Source organism: Tenrec ecaudatus, chromosome 2 (genome assembly GCF_050624435.1).
Source record: "Tenrec ecaudatus isolate mTenEca1 chromosome 2, mTenEca1.hap1, whole genome shotgun sequence".
Lineage (NCBI taxonomy): Eukaryota > Metazoa > Chordata > Mammalia > Afrosoricida > Tenrecidae > Tenrec > Tenrec ecaudatus.
This window is the reverse complement of record NC_134531.1, coordinates 141,407,455-141,423,374: the sequence shown is the minus strand read 5'-3', so window position 1 is coordinate 141,423,374 and position 15,920 is coordinate 141,407,455. Positions and strand designations below refer to the sequence as shown.

Below are 15,920 nucleotides of genomic sequence, written 5' to 3'. Positions count from 1 at the left end.
CTGAAGGGCATCTCTTTCTTAGGATTTTGTATTTCTCTGTAAATTTGGACCACTTGATATGGAAGAAGAAAAAAAAACCAGACAGACAGACAGAAAGAAATCAAACTGAGTCACAGAGAAAAAGTATCATTTTGATGTCAGGGTTTTCCCATGTTTGAAAAGGAGCTTTAAATACAGCTCGGTCCACAGGAGCCTTCAGGTGAGCCTCGCTCCAGCTCCGTGGAAAGATGCTGCTGGCCATCTTTCTGGCTTCTGCCCTCTTCCTCTGCCCCCTGGCGGGCCAGATGTGTCCCAGCACCTTTGGGGCCTTGCATGTCAACCACCTCATCGAAAAGCTGCAGGTAGGTTTTGGAGGTGGGTGTGGGGAAGGGTAAAGATGGTGATTGCAAACAGAAGTGCGATAGAGATGGATGAAAGCACCATTCACTCACTGTGGGTTCTTGGCTTTTGACCAGGCGGATCCGGCTTCCCAATGCAGCTGTGGCAGTAATGTGAGTACCTCTTCTTTCAGGAACTTTCCTAACTCGCTCAGCTTCCTTTTCACACCCTGGACACTTCATGACCGGAACTTTCTCTCTTGCAGGTGACCCACTGCTTGTGTCTTCCCGTTCCTTCTGTGAGTATCAGGAAGACCTGGGGCTTCCATCCTGTTCACAAGTCAGCATCGATAGCTTCGTTTGCCTTACGAGGCAGACAGGGGCTATGCCACTGAAATGGTGAACAGATTAATGATAACCCTGGAGTGGTTTAAAAAGCAGCTTCTCTTGTGTGCTTGTGAGTGATTTGCATGAGCGTTCGCAGAGTGAATTGGTTTTCCTTTCAACAATTCCTGCACACGGTTTGTGGCACTGATTAGAGCCCTCCCAAGATCCGAGCCGTTTCCCGCTTCCTTCCTGTGACTGCCGCTCTCCGACTTCATCCTTAGTCCCATCCCTTCCTGCCTCTGGGGCTCTATCCCTGGGTCAGTGCTGCTGCCCTTAGGACCCCCAAAAGTGCGCCTTCTTACTAAGGGGTCATCCCTCTCTGGAGCTACAGTTCACTGTCTTCTGGCTGGAAGTTGAGATTGGTTAAGTTACGGGTATGAAGAGCGCCTACGGGCCACTCCACCAGGCTCCACCAGGCTCTACCTGACTGGCATGATTCTGAGTTTTCCCCAATATGCTCAGGACCTTCTAGCATGATCCCTTTCAGAGTGGTCGCTTTGTGCAATTATATCAAAGCGGACCGAAGACCACTGCCCTCCAGAGAACAGGGTGAGCTTGTGCATGGAGAAGGGCACAGAGTTCCCAGAGGGTGGCTCCCATCTTGGCAGAGAAAGGGGGGGCTCACAGGTTCCGATTCTGTTGATGCTTTGTCATTCAAATGCCTCACAGACAATTGGACAGGCTGGGGGGCCAGGCTAGTGTCAGGAAGAGGCACTTCCTAAGCTGCAGTGTGTTACTTCCACAAGCAGGGCGGGAGACGTTGGGCGGTGGTCCCCATTACAGTCCCTCCGGTAGTGGATTGGGAGAGAGGCTGTCTTCTAAGGAGGAACCACAAGTTCACAGCCTGCTCCAGGCCTCTCGGCGTAGACCCCATGATCCTCACTGCTGCTGACTGTCGGCTCCTCTCTTCAGTTTGCTGGGCCAAAGCTGTTTCTTCCTCCGCACTTTCAAATCCACTATAAGAAGGCTTAGAACACAGGAGCGTCTGTCGAAAGGTGGGCTCAGAGCTGGCTATTTCCAAAGCCCCGCAGGTCTCACATGCCCGTAGATAGAACATTCTAGAAATCTCCTCCAGGGAGACTGGGCAACGGTCTCATCTAAAACGATGAAAGAACCTTTTGGAGAGTGGCCAGGGATCTGTCTTAAAATGCGCAGGTGTCCGTGGCCCTTGGCTGCATTGCAGTCACCTCTGGACTCATTTTCTCTGAAGCGCCTGCTCAGAGCCCCTCTGAGTGTCTCTTCCCAATCCCGCCTCGTTGACCAGGACAACTGCTCCACGCCGTGCTTCCAAGAGGGGCTGTTGCAGATGACCAACTTCTCCAGGGCAAGAGACACTAATATCTATCAGGTGATCAAGATAGTGAAGAGCCAACAGCTGAAAAACTGCCAAGTGAGTTTGTTTATTTATTTATTTCTCTTCCTATGAGGTTTGCTATGGTGCGTGCTCTTTAAAGTTGATGTCAACCCTACTCAGGTGAGGAAAGATTACGAGGTTGGAAGTGGCAGGCTCAAGATGGATAAGGCATGTCCGAGAGATTTAATCGGCATCCCTAGAATTAAACAGGTCTGCCCCATCGATCCCACAGTTCTGCCTGGTTTGGATGGGCTGGCATTAGCGCACCCACGCCTGGTTTCTCCTTAATGGATTGGGAAGCACTTCCTCGGAGGACAATTAGAAGCTGCAATCTAGAGCCTCCAGGGCTAAGCCCACATGCGGAATGATTCCCAGGATCAGTTGGCTCGCTGAATGGATGCAAAAGAAGGGGAATGCCTTTTAGGTGTCAGCTGGGGGCGGGGTGTTGCCACGTGTGACCATGGCTGATGTCCCTGAATAGCTGCATTAATAGAAGTGGGCTCACCGTCTCAGGCGGGAGAGTGCCATTTGCCCCACGCCCAACAGCTTCTCTCATCTCTTCTGTAGAAGTGAATCTTCTAGGCTTGCTCCAGTGGGGGTGATGGGGGAGAAGGGCCCTGTTGTTTTCCCCTCAGAGCCCTGCTTCCGTGAATAGCATTTTCGCATGAGACCACGGAAGCCCGGCCGCCCTTCACTTCGCTGTCTAGCTGGTGCCAGGTACCGAAGAGCAGTCTCAGTATGTTTCTAACATCAACAGCCCTGAGCTCTGCATGGCTAAGCACATCCAGCGAGGCTTGGGAGAGCCAGAATTCAACGGGACTGTCTTGTTCTTCTGCTCCCTGATGTTGTCCATGTTGGACAGCATGCAGCCTTGCCGCTTCTCCGCTGCCCTGGATTCACGGGCGATATCTGGGTTTCCTTGCTCTGGCTGCATGGGTTCTGGCTTTTGTCTGTTGTACTGTATTGTCCCATTGACTACCTACCTTATAGACAGATGTTAGCTTTATTACCCTCAGGTCATTAGGGAGGACAAGGCGGCACAGTGGGGCTCGATGGCTTGCCTAAGGCTACATGGAGCCCTGGTAATGCTGCTGGGGACCGGTCGGACGGCCACCAGCAGGGTCGTCGGTTTAAATACATCATCAGTCCTGTAGGAGAAAGATGAGGCTGTCTGCTCCCGTGAAGACCTGCAGCCTGGAAAACCCATAGGATCCGAATAGACTCCATGGCAGGGAGTTTTTTGGCTACAAACATAGCATGTGGTAGAGTAGGTTTGAACTTGGGTCCAGGAGATGGGATCCTCTCTTGGCCATTCTTACTCTATTGGTGACCTTGGAAGGGGAGGGGATAAAAAGGTCATCATACAATGTTGGGTCCCAAGGCTTCTAAGAGAAGGTCTCTTCTGAGGGAGAGATTTGGGGTGGAGGGGTGTATGTGTGGTGTGAGCAGACACCCAAAGTTAACCAGCTTTCAGACAACACAAAATGCTATCCCTGGATCTCCCGTTTGCATTTACTCTAGGTCTCAACCCCCTGCCTGCCCACCCTGCTCCCTGCCGACACCTCCCACCCCTGGGGCTTTCTGGCCAGCGTGGTTCCGGGGGCTGCTGGGTGCCATGTGGTTCTCACCACTGTCCTTGTCCACTTGTATCCCCACAGGCCTTCTCCTGTAGACAACCGTGCAACCAGACCACAGAGGGCAACGTGCTGACATTTCTGAAACGCCTCCAGGACACGTTCCAGAAAGAAAATGGGCAGAGCAGGAGAGGGTGAAGACCAGAGTACTATTTATTGTATTTATTGAATGTAAAGAATGCCACTTCTTTATGTTGCTGCCATTTGGGCAGCAAAAGGAGGTTACCCCCATGAAGACGGGTTAGGATAAATTGTTTTAAGTGGTGCGCTTTGTATTTAGAGGACAAATAAACACGTGGGGAAAGCCAGCTGGTCTCCAGTTCCTCTCTTCTTTCTTACCGCCCAGCACTAAGCCACTGACTGACCCTGTCGATGGGAAGAAATGGTCCAATATTGGGGTGAGGACAGACAGCTCCCTGTCCTCCCCAGGCATGGGAAGGCAGAGATTTCCAGGTGACCCAAACAAGACCGCCCTGTGGAGGACAGGCCTACCCTGAGGCACCCAGGGTGGCCCGCCAGGAGGTGGGGTCCACACTTCCATGGTGGGGCTGCTTTGCTTTGCGAGGTTCCCCCGAGGCTGCTGCTGTGAGTCGCTCTGAGTAGCTCACCCAAATCAACCTTGCCCCTGACCTGGGAGCAGGCAGCCCCTGGGAGAGTCCAAAGGCGGGAGCTTGGGGGACCCAACAAGCCGGTCATGTACCAAGTGAGGAGAGAGGCGCGCTCAAGCTAGACCAGGAGCGTCTGGGAGCAGAGCCCTTGTGTAGAGACACCCTGGCAACGGGGCCATCAATTTCCACACACGCGGACCCCAAGTCAAGTGAGGGGTACACCCTGAGGTAGCCTGCGTGGTAGAGTGTGGGTTCGTCACCTTAACCCTGTAGCCTGCTTCCCACCCTACCCACACTACTCCTGGCTTCTTCTCCACAACACACCCCACCTTCTATGACCCTCTCCTTTCCTGTCTGTTGTCGGCCCCCTCTGGGACAGACAGCTCCCCGACGGCGGACAGCTTCCACATCCTGAGTGTCTGTGCTCCTGGCCTGGAGCGGTTCCCCATAAACACTGAAGAGATGGGAGCCTTTGAGACACAAGGAGGGACGTGGAAAGGGGTGTCTAGGTCAGGGGTGTACCTCCCAGAGAAAAGACGGGGCCCCGTGTCATGCTGAGGATGAGAGTGTATCCTAGTGCAATCGTGGTGTTTTCAGCCGCTTCCTAAGCCTGTGGGAGTTGGACAGAGGATGAGGATGGCAGGAGAAGAAGGAATGTACTTGATCTTCGGAGTTGGCGAAGGATGGTTGAGGAACGATGGACTGCCAACAAGAGCCTCACAGGCTCCGAGGCAGCCCTGGCCACGCAGGAGGGACAGACAGCCTGTAACCACCGTTTGGCCTCCCACACTGTTTGATGAGCAGCTGACTGTGGGGTGAAGGGCAGGGTCATAGTCTGATGTCAGAACGGCCCTCGCCTACTACCTGGAGGTGAGCACATAAGCCTGTCTGATGTTGCTGTTGCCAGACCAAGTCTCCACTTCTGAGGGAGGTAAGATGAGCAATTAAGGCACCACAAGACAGCATCCCACCAAGGTCAAAGAAATGACCTGGGCAGTTCAGTGTTGGGGATGAACCATGAGCCTAGCTGGGTGGTTTGCCTGGGCTTCTCTGCAAACTCCATCCAACCCCTGGCCTGCAATCCAGCTCTGCAGAGGTGCTGAGGGGCCAACAGTGAGGCGGGCATCCAGGAGCCAGGCTGACTGTGGCAATGGGCTCTGGCAGAGTAATGTGGTGAGGGCAACACAGGATGGTGCTGTGTGTTCTGTTGTGCATGGCGGCTTGAGGAGTCGGCCCCTAGAGACCACATGAAAACCTGCTGAGTTGGGTCAAATAATTTTTTCTGTCTCTGTTAAGAGTCATATTGGTCCTCCTATTTGTTAACTTAGAAGTTAACATTTTCATTGTTATTTATCATATCTTCTAGATTAGCTTTTGGAGTCGCAGAAGTAGCACCCTGGATTATGAGGATCCAAGGCAAAAGCTCTTTGACGGTGGGGTGCTGGTGAGTGAGCCCCCTGGGGAAGGAGCCCCCACCTGAGCCTGGGTGGGGAGTGGGGGTGGTGACAGAACGCCCATCTCAGATTGAAGATTTCTGAATGGATGGCACCCAGGCCTCATACTCGGTCTTGTGCCACGGGAATGACAATCTCTTGCTGTCCAATTCAAGGGGTGGAGCAGGGAGGACAACCAGAAAGCCCTTCGAAGAGTGTGTTAGGCAGGGTTTTCCAGAGGAACAAAACCTGGACACTTATGAATTATATATATATATATATGAATAGATTTATATAGCACCAAGGCCTACAACAACTAATTAGTCCACAAAGCAGTACAGAGGGCTCATTTCAACTCACTTCCAGGGAACAGTTAATATACAGGAATTCCTTCAACTTACAAGGGCAGCTTGGTCCAAGGCAAGGAAGCAGACAGCTGAGTCTTCCCTTGGGCAATGCAGGCAAACTCCAAAGTCCACCCACAGGCAACAAAGAGCAGGGAGGATCGCCAACAGTCAGCAGCTCGGGAGCTTAGTGAAGCAGGCCCAGATGAGAGATTGCAAGACAACAGTATCTACCAGCCTCAAGTTCAAGCAATGTACACACCAGCAGCATGGCGAAGCAGGTCTCAAAGGAACCTCAAGCTCTAGTGACACGATTCACGGGTTGGCTATCCCACAGGTCATGTAGCTCACAAGTTGAGGCAGAGAACTAGCTAAAGCAGCCACATGCTCGTCCGATCACCAGAGAGCAAGAGAGTGAGGGACAGGCCTTGCCGAGCCATTTATCTCTCCCCGCCAATCAAACTTCAGCTTGATTAATCCCACATGTTTCTATTGGCCAGGTTGGCCCAATAAACCTACCTATCACAAAGAGGGACCTAAGTGACCCACTTTGTCATCTCAGTGGAAAAGCCAAGGTTTCCCCCACAGGACAGAGAGGGGTGTGGATGTGACATGGAGCACTGGAAGGTCAGGGTCCACCTTCCAGTTGACTGACACGGCACACACCAGGTGGTAGAGGACCAGATAGGAATGGAGATGTTTCTGCAGAAGACCCAGCAGGGAGAAGGCTCTGTCTCGGGACTAGAGAAGACCACCCTCAGGGCAGCACCCAGATCCACCCAGAGCCAGCAGCCTCTTTGCCTACACTCAAGGCCTACAATTGCAAGTCAGCCCAGCAAAGCGGGGAGAGGACACATTCAGAACTGCCTGGATTTACCTGGGAACTTCTGAGTTTGACCCTGCAATGGCAAAATGGATTTTCCATCTGCCATCGATAGAGCCCACGGAAAATATGCAAACAACCCAAGGGCCCCCCTTCCTCCAATGAGTATGTCTACAAACCCTGAGGAAGCCCTGGAAGGGGGTAGGGCCAGGAGGGCCATTTTACAAGTGAGGAAAAGCCCATTGGGGGCAGAAGCTTGGCAAGATTGTGTAGGGTACCCATAGCAGACCTGAGACCAGATCCTGGGGTAAAGTCCTCCTTAGTCTATAACACAAGGTGAGACCTAGGAAACAGGAAGAGAGTTCTCATCACTGAGGCAGAGTACCAGCAGGGGTCTTATTGACCTCTGCTGCCACCAAGTGGTGACTTTATAGCATATCAGCCAGAAGCCCTTTCTCAACTGGCTTTTATGTAATTTCTCTTTCCTTCCTTCCTCCCTCCCTCCCTTCCTTCTTCTTTCTCTTCCTCCTTCTCCTCCTCTTCTCCTCCTCCTCCGCCTCTCCTTTCTTCTTCGTCATCTTTATTTTTCTTGGTACACCTGTGGTTCTCAGAGAGTTTCCAAAGGTCAAAGGTATTTTTAGGTAGTATTTAGATGTTATTTGCCTTTTTCAGTCTCATTCTATCAGGCGATGAAGTGAAATTTCCCAGTAGCTGCAATGGGGTCACGCTGAATGGGAATGGACTCCATTGTACGCTGTGTGTGATGGGTGATGAGGGCAGGACAGACTGAAAACACAAGTGGGTCTGGGGGTCTGGCTGCCTTCCAGGGAGCCATCGACTTGAACAGAGGACGACGACGCCATGCTATTCATTGGGGGTGGCGTGCGGAAACAGCAGTTTTCCTAAGACGATGTTATTTCCATCAATGTACAACAGGCTTGTTCTTATACTCAAATGAATCCAAAACCCAGACTCATGACCATCATGTTGAGTCTGATGCACAGCAAGCCTGCGGGACAGGGCCGACCTGCCGTGTAGGTTTCCGCGACTGAAGTCTTTACAGGAGGTGAAGCGCTTCATCGTTCTCTTGGGAGCAGCTGGTGGTTTCAAACTGCTGACCTTGTGGTTAGCAGCCCAGTGAATAAGCACCTTGTGAAAACTCTCAGATTTAAATTACGATAAATGTGGACAGATATAAACTGTATAACAGAAGTTCTTTGGTGTGCTCCATGATTGTTACCAGTGTAACAATCCTGAGACCAAGGGGTTGGAGAGCCATGGCTGTGCAGTAACATCGCTGCTGCTCTTTCCACCATGGCCTTTGAGCCAGTCCAGCCCCAGGATCAAAACATAAACTCACTGCCGTTCAGTCGATTTTGACTCATGGTGACATAGAACAGGGCAAAACTGCTCTTGTGGGTTTTCAAGACGGTAACTCTTTCTGGGAGTAGAAAGCCTCATCTTTCTTCCACGGAGCAGCTGGTTGTTTGGAATGGCCGCCCTCTTCATGAGCAATCTCATTCGTAACTACTGGCAACTGCCCCTGCGAGTTTCCAAATCCTTACAGGAGTTGAGAGCTTTGTCTTTCTGCTGAAGTGCAGTTGGTGGTTTCAAACCACTGACCTTGCAGTCCACCAGGACAGACAACCCAACTGAAGGTTGGTTTGGATTCTGTTCTGGCTTCAGGCATTCTTAACATTTTCGTTCTGCTTGTTTAAAGACATTCCTGATGATGACACATATACTTACAGTCCCCAGCACAGAGTAAGACTCAACACTTATTCTCTTGGCTGAATGAGAGAAAGGCTGTGGGGTGTGTGTGTGTGCGCATGTTAGATGCCACTGCGTCCACATAACCCAACTAAACACTGCCTGCCCTGCGCCATCCTTACAAAGGATGTTCTCTTGAACCCACTGTTGCACCTAGCATGACTCCGTCTCATTGACTGTCTTCCTCTTTTTTGCTGACCAAGCATGATGTCCTTGTCCAGGGACAACTCTTGATAGAAAGTCCAAAGTAAGTGGGGTGAAGTCTCCCCTATTTTTCCCTCTGAGGAGCATTCGGGCTGTAAGTCTCCCGAGACACATTTGCTTATTCTTCTGGTCGTCATGATCTATTCTGTGTTCTCCATCATAGCCCAGAGGCATCATTCCTGCCTTGTTCCTCCCCATTTATTGTCTGGCTTTTGCAGGTGTCCGAGGCCACGAGAATAACATGGTTTTTGACCAAGATGTCTTCTAGCAAATGCGTCCAATGCAGTACATATGGCTGATTTCCTTATCTGACTGCAGCGTCCTCGGACGCTAATTGTGAACACAGGGAACATTTTATGTTGGCAACTGCGATAGTTTCTGTTTATCGAGAGGCTGCTCGCTGGTTCTGTTATGGGGATTTAAAAATACCCATCCTGAAGGCCATAGTCTTTGATCTTCCTCAGTAAGTGCTTCAACATCTTCTCGGTTTAAGAAGGCAAGGCTACGCCATCTGCAGAGAAGGCTGTTACTGAATCTTCGTCCACTCCGGATGCAACACTCTTCCCCATAGAGCCCCTCTTCTCGGACGATTCCTCAGTGCCCAGATAGAGTAAGTAGGGGAAAGATACAACCCTGATTCACACCTGCCTGATTTGGTCTGCGTGTAGGTCCTGCATGCACACGGTAACGTGCCCTGGAATTCCCGTTCTTTGAAACATTGCCATGGCTTGTTAGGATCCACGGGGTTACTACTGTTTCAGAGTCCATAAAACGCAAGGGACCATCTCTCTGGTATTCGCTGATTTCAGCCACGACCCATCTGACCTAACTCCAGGAGCACTACCCCCACTCCACGGCCTCTGCCAGATCTGGCTAGAATGCCTGGCAATCCCTTCTGGCTGCATGGAAGCCACAGGTTTCTCATTCTCATCAGCAAGATTTTATGTGCATGTGATGTGAATGATAGTCTTTGGTAATGCCTGTATTCTGTAGCCTTGCCTTTCCTTGGGATGGGCACAAATCTGGCTCTCCACAGTTGCTGGGCCAGGTAGCTGCCTTCCGAGAGTCCTGGCAGAAATGAGAGATTGCATTCAGCTTCTTCCACACCTGCCCACAAGAGTGATCCTGCCGGGGTTTGAAACTGCGGCAGCATCCCAGTTTCACACCAACATGCAGGCCATGCCCGTAGGACAAATCGCCAGAGAAGCAGTGGAGAGGAAGACTAGGAGGTGTGAGGCAGGCAAAATAAAACCCAACCCCCCACTATTGGTTTCAGTGTTAGGCCCGATTACTCATTCACCAGTTTCTTTCCTCAGAGCCATTGGGGGCTGGGCCCTCCCAGTGATTGGTTCCTACATGAGGCTTGTCTGGGTCGGGGAAGTGTCTTCAGTAAGGTTGGATTGTTGCCTTTGGCGTTGTCCGAACAGCGTTGCCACATACCACAAGGGGGTGGTTTTAACCAAAGCAGAAAACCAAGCGCACTGCCATCAAGTCAATTCCGACTCATCGTGACCCCAAAGGACCAGGCAGAGCTGTCCCTGTGAGTTTCTGAGACTGTCACTCCTGACAGGAGTGGACAGCATCATCTCTCCCCTGGTGGTTTCGAGCTGCTGATCTTGGGGTTAGCAGCCCAGGCCATAACCACTAAGCTGCCAGGGCTCCAGCTTTAAGGAAGAGAAATGTAATTCTCAGGGGGTGGCTCTGGGGGGAGGCCCCTCCTCGGGGACAGCTCTATCAAGCCCTTGGCACCCCTTGGTGTCCATCTGCGCCCCGTGGTGGCTCTGTCCCTGTGGTGCTCTGTTTATAATCAGAGGAGATTAGGGCTCGAACCAGCCTCACTCTGACAAGCATCCAACATGGAACCCCAGCTCTAGAAGTGGGTGTCTGTTTCTTTTAATTATAAGACCAATATACGTTCTCTGTAAAAAATAAATTGAAACAGAGTAGTGTAAGAAATCATTATCTTCAAAGTAGAAATTCCTTCAGCCACGTACCTCAGATTAGGTGCTGAGTTAGTTTATTGTACCAACCTGGCCGATAAACACATGTGGGGTTAATTGAAGGGCAGAGAGATAAATACCTTGGTGAGCTGCGCCTTTCTAGTTCTCAGGTCTCTTGCTTTGTGATGGTCGCACCAGGGTGCAGCTGCCTTAGCCAGTTCCCTGCTTCAGCTGGCAAGGCTGACTTCTTGCAAGACATCCCCAAGGAGAAGCCACATGGACCTACCCCGATGCAGCCCTGGGTGCTGGAGCAGCCGTGTGGAGACCCCTGCCAGCGCTGAGATGCTTACACGTTCACTGATTCGGCTTTCCTCCTGCAGTCAGCATCATTGCATGTGTTTTGTGAGATGGAGGACTTTGTGGATTGGTGTTGGACATATGGGTTCATGGGTTAATGTTGGACTTGTGGGCTTGGGCAGCACTGGGTTGGGATGTTTTCTTGATGTGCACTTACCCTCTGTATAAAACTCTCTCTTATACATGAGTGTCTGTGGATTTGTTTCTCTAAAGCACCCAGCCTAACACCGGTGCTATAATCAGTTTGGTGTGTATACGTCAAGACTACCTTCAGTGCCTACATAGTTATGTGTCTATAACAAATAAAGACAACCCTACCACCATCCAGTCAATTCTGAGATATAGAGACCTATATAGAAGGTAAAACTACAGGACCAGACGGTCTCATCTTTCTCCTGAGGCTCAAACCACCCACCTTGTGGTTAGCGGCCCTATGGCAATATCATTGTATATTTTACATGAAAACAGGCACACATATAATGAATATTACATTTACATCCTTTTCTCACTTTGCATATTATTTTGCTGGCAATATAAACAGATCTCTCTTGCTCTCTTTAATGATTGTGTAATACAGTTTGTGGCAGTTACATAATCTCCTGTCAACTTCCAAAGGGGTTGAGTCTAGCCTGTCAATCAGATCATAGCCCATGAGGCTTCTGTGTGGGCATGGCCTTCTCCTGAGGATTCTGGGAAGTCCAGTCTTCCTCCCTGGAGGTGGGACTCACACTTTTTCTGTGCTTCATGTCCCTGCTTGGTATTCCTTTGGATAAGTCACCTGGAGCTACGCTGATGGAACCAGAGCCCTGGAACTGAAGGAGCCACGTGGAGACCCATGCTAGTGCTATGATGCTTCCATCACCACTGGATCCACACACTTTCTACCCACTGGCCTGTGATCTTCCTGCATTCTGCATCATTGCATGTGTTACGTGAGTCTGAAGAGGAATTTACAGACTGGTATCGGACATTTGGGCTAATATTGGACTTATGGACTTGATCTGCACTGGGCTGGGATATTTTCTTAATATACAATTACTCTTTATATAAAGTGCTTATACACATGAGTGTCTCTGGATTTGTTTCTCTAGAAAACACAGACCAACACACTATTCTAAAGTGTGTGCATACACCTGCATTTATTTAACCCTTACTCTGTCATTAGCATTTACTTTCTAAATTTTTTTTACATTTTATTAGGGGTTCATACAACTCTTATCACAATCCATACATATATATACATCAATTGTATAAACCACATCCATACATTCTTTGCCCTAATCATTTTCAAAGCATTTGCTCTCCACTTAAGCCCTTTGCATCAGGTCCTCTTTTTTCCCCTCCCCCCCACCCCCTTCCTCATGAGCCCTTGATAATTTATAGATTGTTATTTTGTCATATCTTGCCCTATCCGGATTCTCCCTCCCCCCTCCCCTTCTCTGCCATCCGTCTCCCAGGGAGGAGGTCACATGTGGATCCTTGTAATCAGTTCCCCCTTTCCAACCCACTCACCCTCTACTCTCCCAGTATCACCCCTCACACCCCTGGTCCTGAAGGTATCATCCACCCTGGATTCCCTGTGCCTCCAGCTCCCATATGCACCAGTGTACAACCTCTGCCCTATCCAGCCCTGCAAGGTAGAATTCGGATCATGGTAGTTGGGGGGAGGAAGCATCCAGGTTCTGGGGGAAAGCTGTGTTCTTCATCGGTACTACATCACACCCTGACTGACGCATCCCCTCCCCTAGACCCCTTTGTGAGGGGATCTCCAGTGGCCGACAAATGGGCTTTGGGTCTCCACTCTGCACTTCCCCCTTCATTCACTATATATATATATATATATATATATATATATATATATATATATATATATATATATATATATATATATATATATATATATATATTTGCATGATGCCTTATACCTGGTCCCTTTGGCACCTCGTGATCGCACCGGCCGGTGTGCTTCTTCCATGTGGACTTTATTGCTTCTGAGCTAGATGGCCGCTTGTTCACCTTCAAGCCTTTAAGACCCCAGGCATTATCTCTTTTGATAGCCGGGCACCATCAGCTTTCTTTGCCACATTTGCATATGCACCCGTTTGTCTTCGGCAAGCGTATAATGGAGGTGTGCAGCCAATGATATGATTTTTTGTTCTTTGATGCCTGATAACTGATCCCTTCGGGACCACTCGATCACACAGGCTGGTGTGTTCTTCCATGTGGGCTTTCTTGCTTCTGACCTAGATGGCTGCTACTTTCTAAATTTTTATTACCACAAATAGTTCTCTCTCTCTCTCTTTTTGTAATTCATTATGACAATCCATCATTCAATTGTATCAAGCACACTTGTACATATGTTGCCATCTACATTTCCAAAATATTTTCTTTCTACTTGAGACCTTGGTATCAGCTCCTCTTTTACCCCCTCCCTCTCCCACCCTCGAGAATCCTTGATCAATTATATATTATTATTTTGTATCTTACACTCTTTGTTGCCTCCCTGCACCCACATTTCTGTGATTTGTTCCCCTGGGGGGATGGGCTGTATATCCAACTTGCGATGGGTTTCTCCTTTCTCCCGCTCCCCCACCCCCTGTCCCCAACATTCCCTACCCTCATGATATTGCTATGCCCACTATTGTTCCTAAGGGTTTGATCTGTCCTGAATTCCATGCATTGAGAACTTTTATCTGTACCAATGTGTGTAGTTTGATCTAGCAGGATTTGTAAGGTAGAACTGGGTCATGATCGTGGCAGGGAGAAAGCATTCAATAACTAGAGGAATGGTATGTGTACAGTGGTGCTATACTGCATCCTGGTTGAGTTTTCCCTTCCTTGTAACCCTTCTGTGGGGGGTCCAATTATCTAGATGGGCTTTGGGTCTCCACTCCAACCCCCTTATTTCACATTGATATAATTGTTTGTTTGGGATTTTTTGATACCTGATCCCATTGAAACCTCATGATCACACAGGCTGGTGTGCTTCTTACATGAGAGCTTATTTGCTTCCCTGCTAGATGAGTGCTTGTTTAACTTCAATCTTTTAAGATACCAGATGCTATATCTTTTGATAGCCGGGCACCATCAGCTTCTTCACTACTTTTGCTTATGCACCCATTTTGTCTTCAGTGATCACGTCAGAAAGGTATCAAAGTGGGTCAGGTTATTAGAATAAAGTGTTCTCATGTCCAGGGAAGCCTTGAGAAGAGGCCAAAAGTCTGTCTGCTGTTTTAATACTTAACATATAAATCTATGTACATTGGCCTCTATCACTTTCATTATCCTCAGGAGAAGACCGTGCCCACACAGAGGCCTCACTGGCTATATCTTGCTTAACAGAATAGACTCCACCCCTATACTCTTAATCCTCAAATTTGACACCAGATTATGCAGCTACCACATCCTCTACTTTACCAAGCATGGAGTCCTTCTCCAAATTGGTCTCTCCTGACAACATAAGACAAAGCCTTTTAAAACATCCATTCCTTGGGTTTGGGGCTCAAACAATTATTTCTGACATGATGGCCCTGCTTGATACTCATCCTCAGGAAGGAACACAGACAATGTGCTATAGCAAAGTGTGGTGAAGAAATTAGATGGTGCCCGGCTATCAGATAAAATAATATCTGGGGTTTTAAAGGCTTGCTTCCAAACAAGCAGCCATCTAAGTGAGGCGACAGCTAAGTCGATATGGAAGAAGTCCATCATCAGTCACCAAAGGATTGTAAGTAATATAATCCAAAGCCGGAGGAGGGATTGGTATCAGAACCTAATCTGTGAGAATATGGTTTACAGAAGGCTATGCATGACAGTGGGAGCCCAAGTACATTTGTGGGAACAACAAGGAAACAAGCCTTTGGTGACTTCTCTCTACCCATAATAGGGGATGGGAATAAACTGGTTACCCAGCAGAGTGCATTGGAGAGATGACGATGGGAGATAAACCTGACTTCAAAGTTATAACCTTTTCAGTTGATCACCCAATTGATCCCTGTGCTGAAGCACATTGGGCCTGATCTGATTTTCAACATTTTCTGTGGGTTTTTTGTTGGTGTTTCTTCTTATTAGTTCATATTGGGATTGATCTCAGATATTTTTTGCCACTGGGGAAACCTTCTTGAATCTTGGTTATATGTTTTTCTGTTTTTTGGTAGATGCAACCCAGGGCTCATGAACCTATAGCAACAGCAAGGAGAACAAGGGTTCCTGGGGAGTGCAGTGGGGGCGGGAGGGGGTTAAGTGGAGCTGATATTGCGGAGCTCAGGAAGGAAGACGAGGTTTTGAAATTGATTGTGGCAGCAGCGCATTGTAGCAAGAAGACTGCTCGATGGGATTGACATATAGAACGATATGATATCTGTATTAGCTCCCCATAAAATGCTTTTGAGAAGAGAGGATCCATTCCGTTGTGTTTCCTGTATTGAAAACACTGGCCATGACTGCTGCTGAAGATGAGGACTGAATTTAGTCCTGGCCTGGGGAAGGGGCAGGAGGGGGGGCACTGCAGCACAAGGTGGGACCCAGAACCACCATCTGAATGAATGTAGGAGCAAAGGGCCAGCTGCGGCTGGGGAAAGGGAAGAAAGAGGGGTGTAGGGATGCCCCCGGTTGGAGCATCTGAGTTGGGCCTTGGAGACCAGGAAGCACTTCCATTCCTGGGATCAGAGGTTTCCAGGCCTAAGGGAAGCTGGGAGGCAGGAAAGCAGGGTGGGTCGCAGGCAGGGAGCTACTGGCCCAGTGCGTCTT

The 15,920-nt window shown here is 49.3% G+C and overlaps 1 protein-coding gene across 1 annotated transcript; it reads left to right on the top strand.

The window, feature by feature from the left end:
* Window positions 1–227: 227 nt before the first annotated feature.
* Window positions 228–3,830, top strand: IL9 (interleukin 9). The gene is made up of 3 exons (XM_075542690.1): window positions 228–341; window positions 1,969–2,094; window positions 3,717–3,830. The coding sequence occupies exons 1-3, from the start codon at window positions 228–230 to the stop codon at window positions 3,828–3,830; spliced, it is 354 nt and encodes a 117-aa protein (XP_075398805.1).
* The last annotated feature ends 12,090 nt before the right edge of the window (window positions 3,831–15,920 follow it).

Excerpts from the sequence above, each read along its gene's own strand:
- IL9 (XM_075542690.1), top strand. The coding sequence starts at position 228 with ATGCTGCTGGCCATCTTTCTGGCTTCTGCCCTCTTCCTCTGCCCCCTG. Across the intron at positions 342-1,968 it reads ACCTCATCGAAAAGCTGCAG|GACAACTGCTCCACGCCGTG; the intron begins GTAGGTTTTGGA and ends CTCGTTGACCAG. Across the intron at positions 2,095-3,716 it reads AACAGCTGAAAAACTGCCAA|GCCTTCTCCTGTAGACAACC; the intron begins GTGAGTTTGTTT and ends GTATCCCCACAG.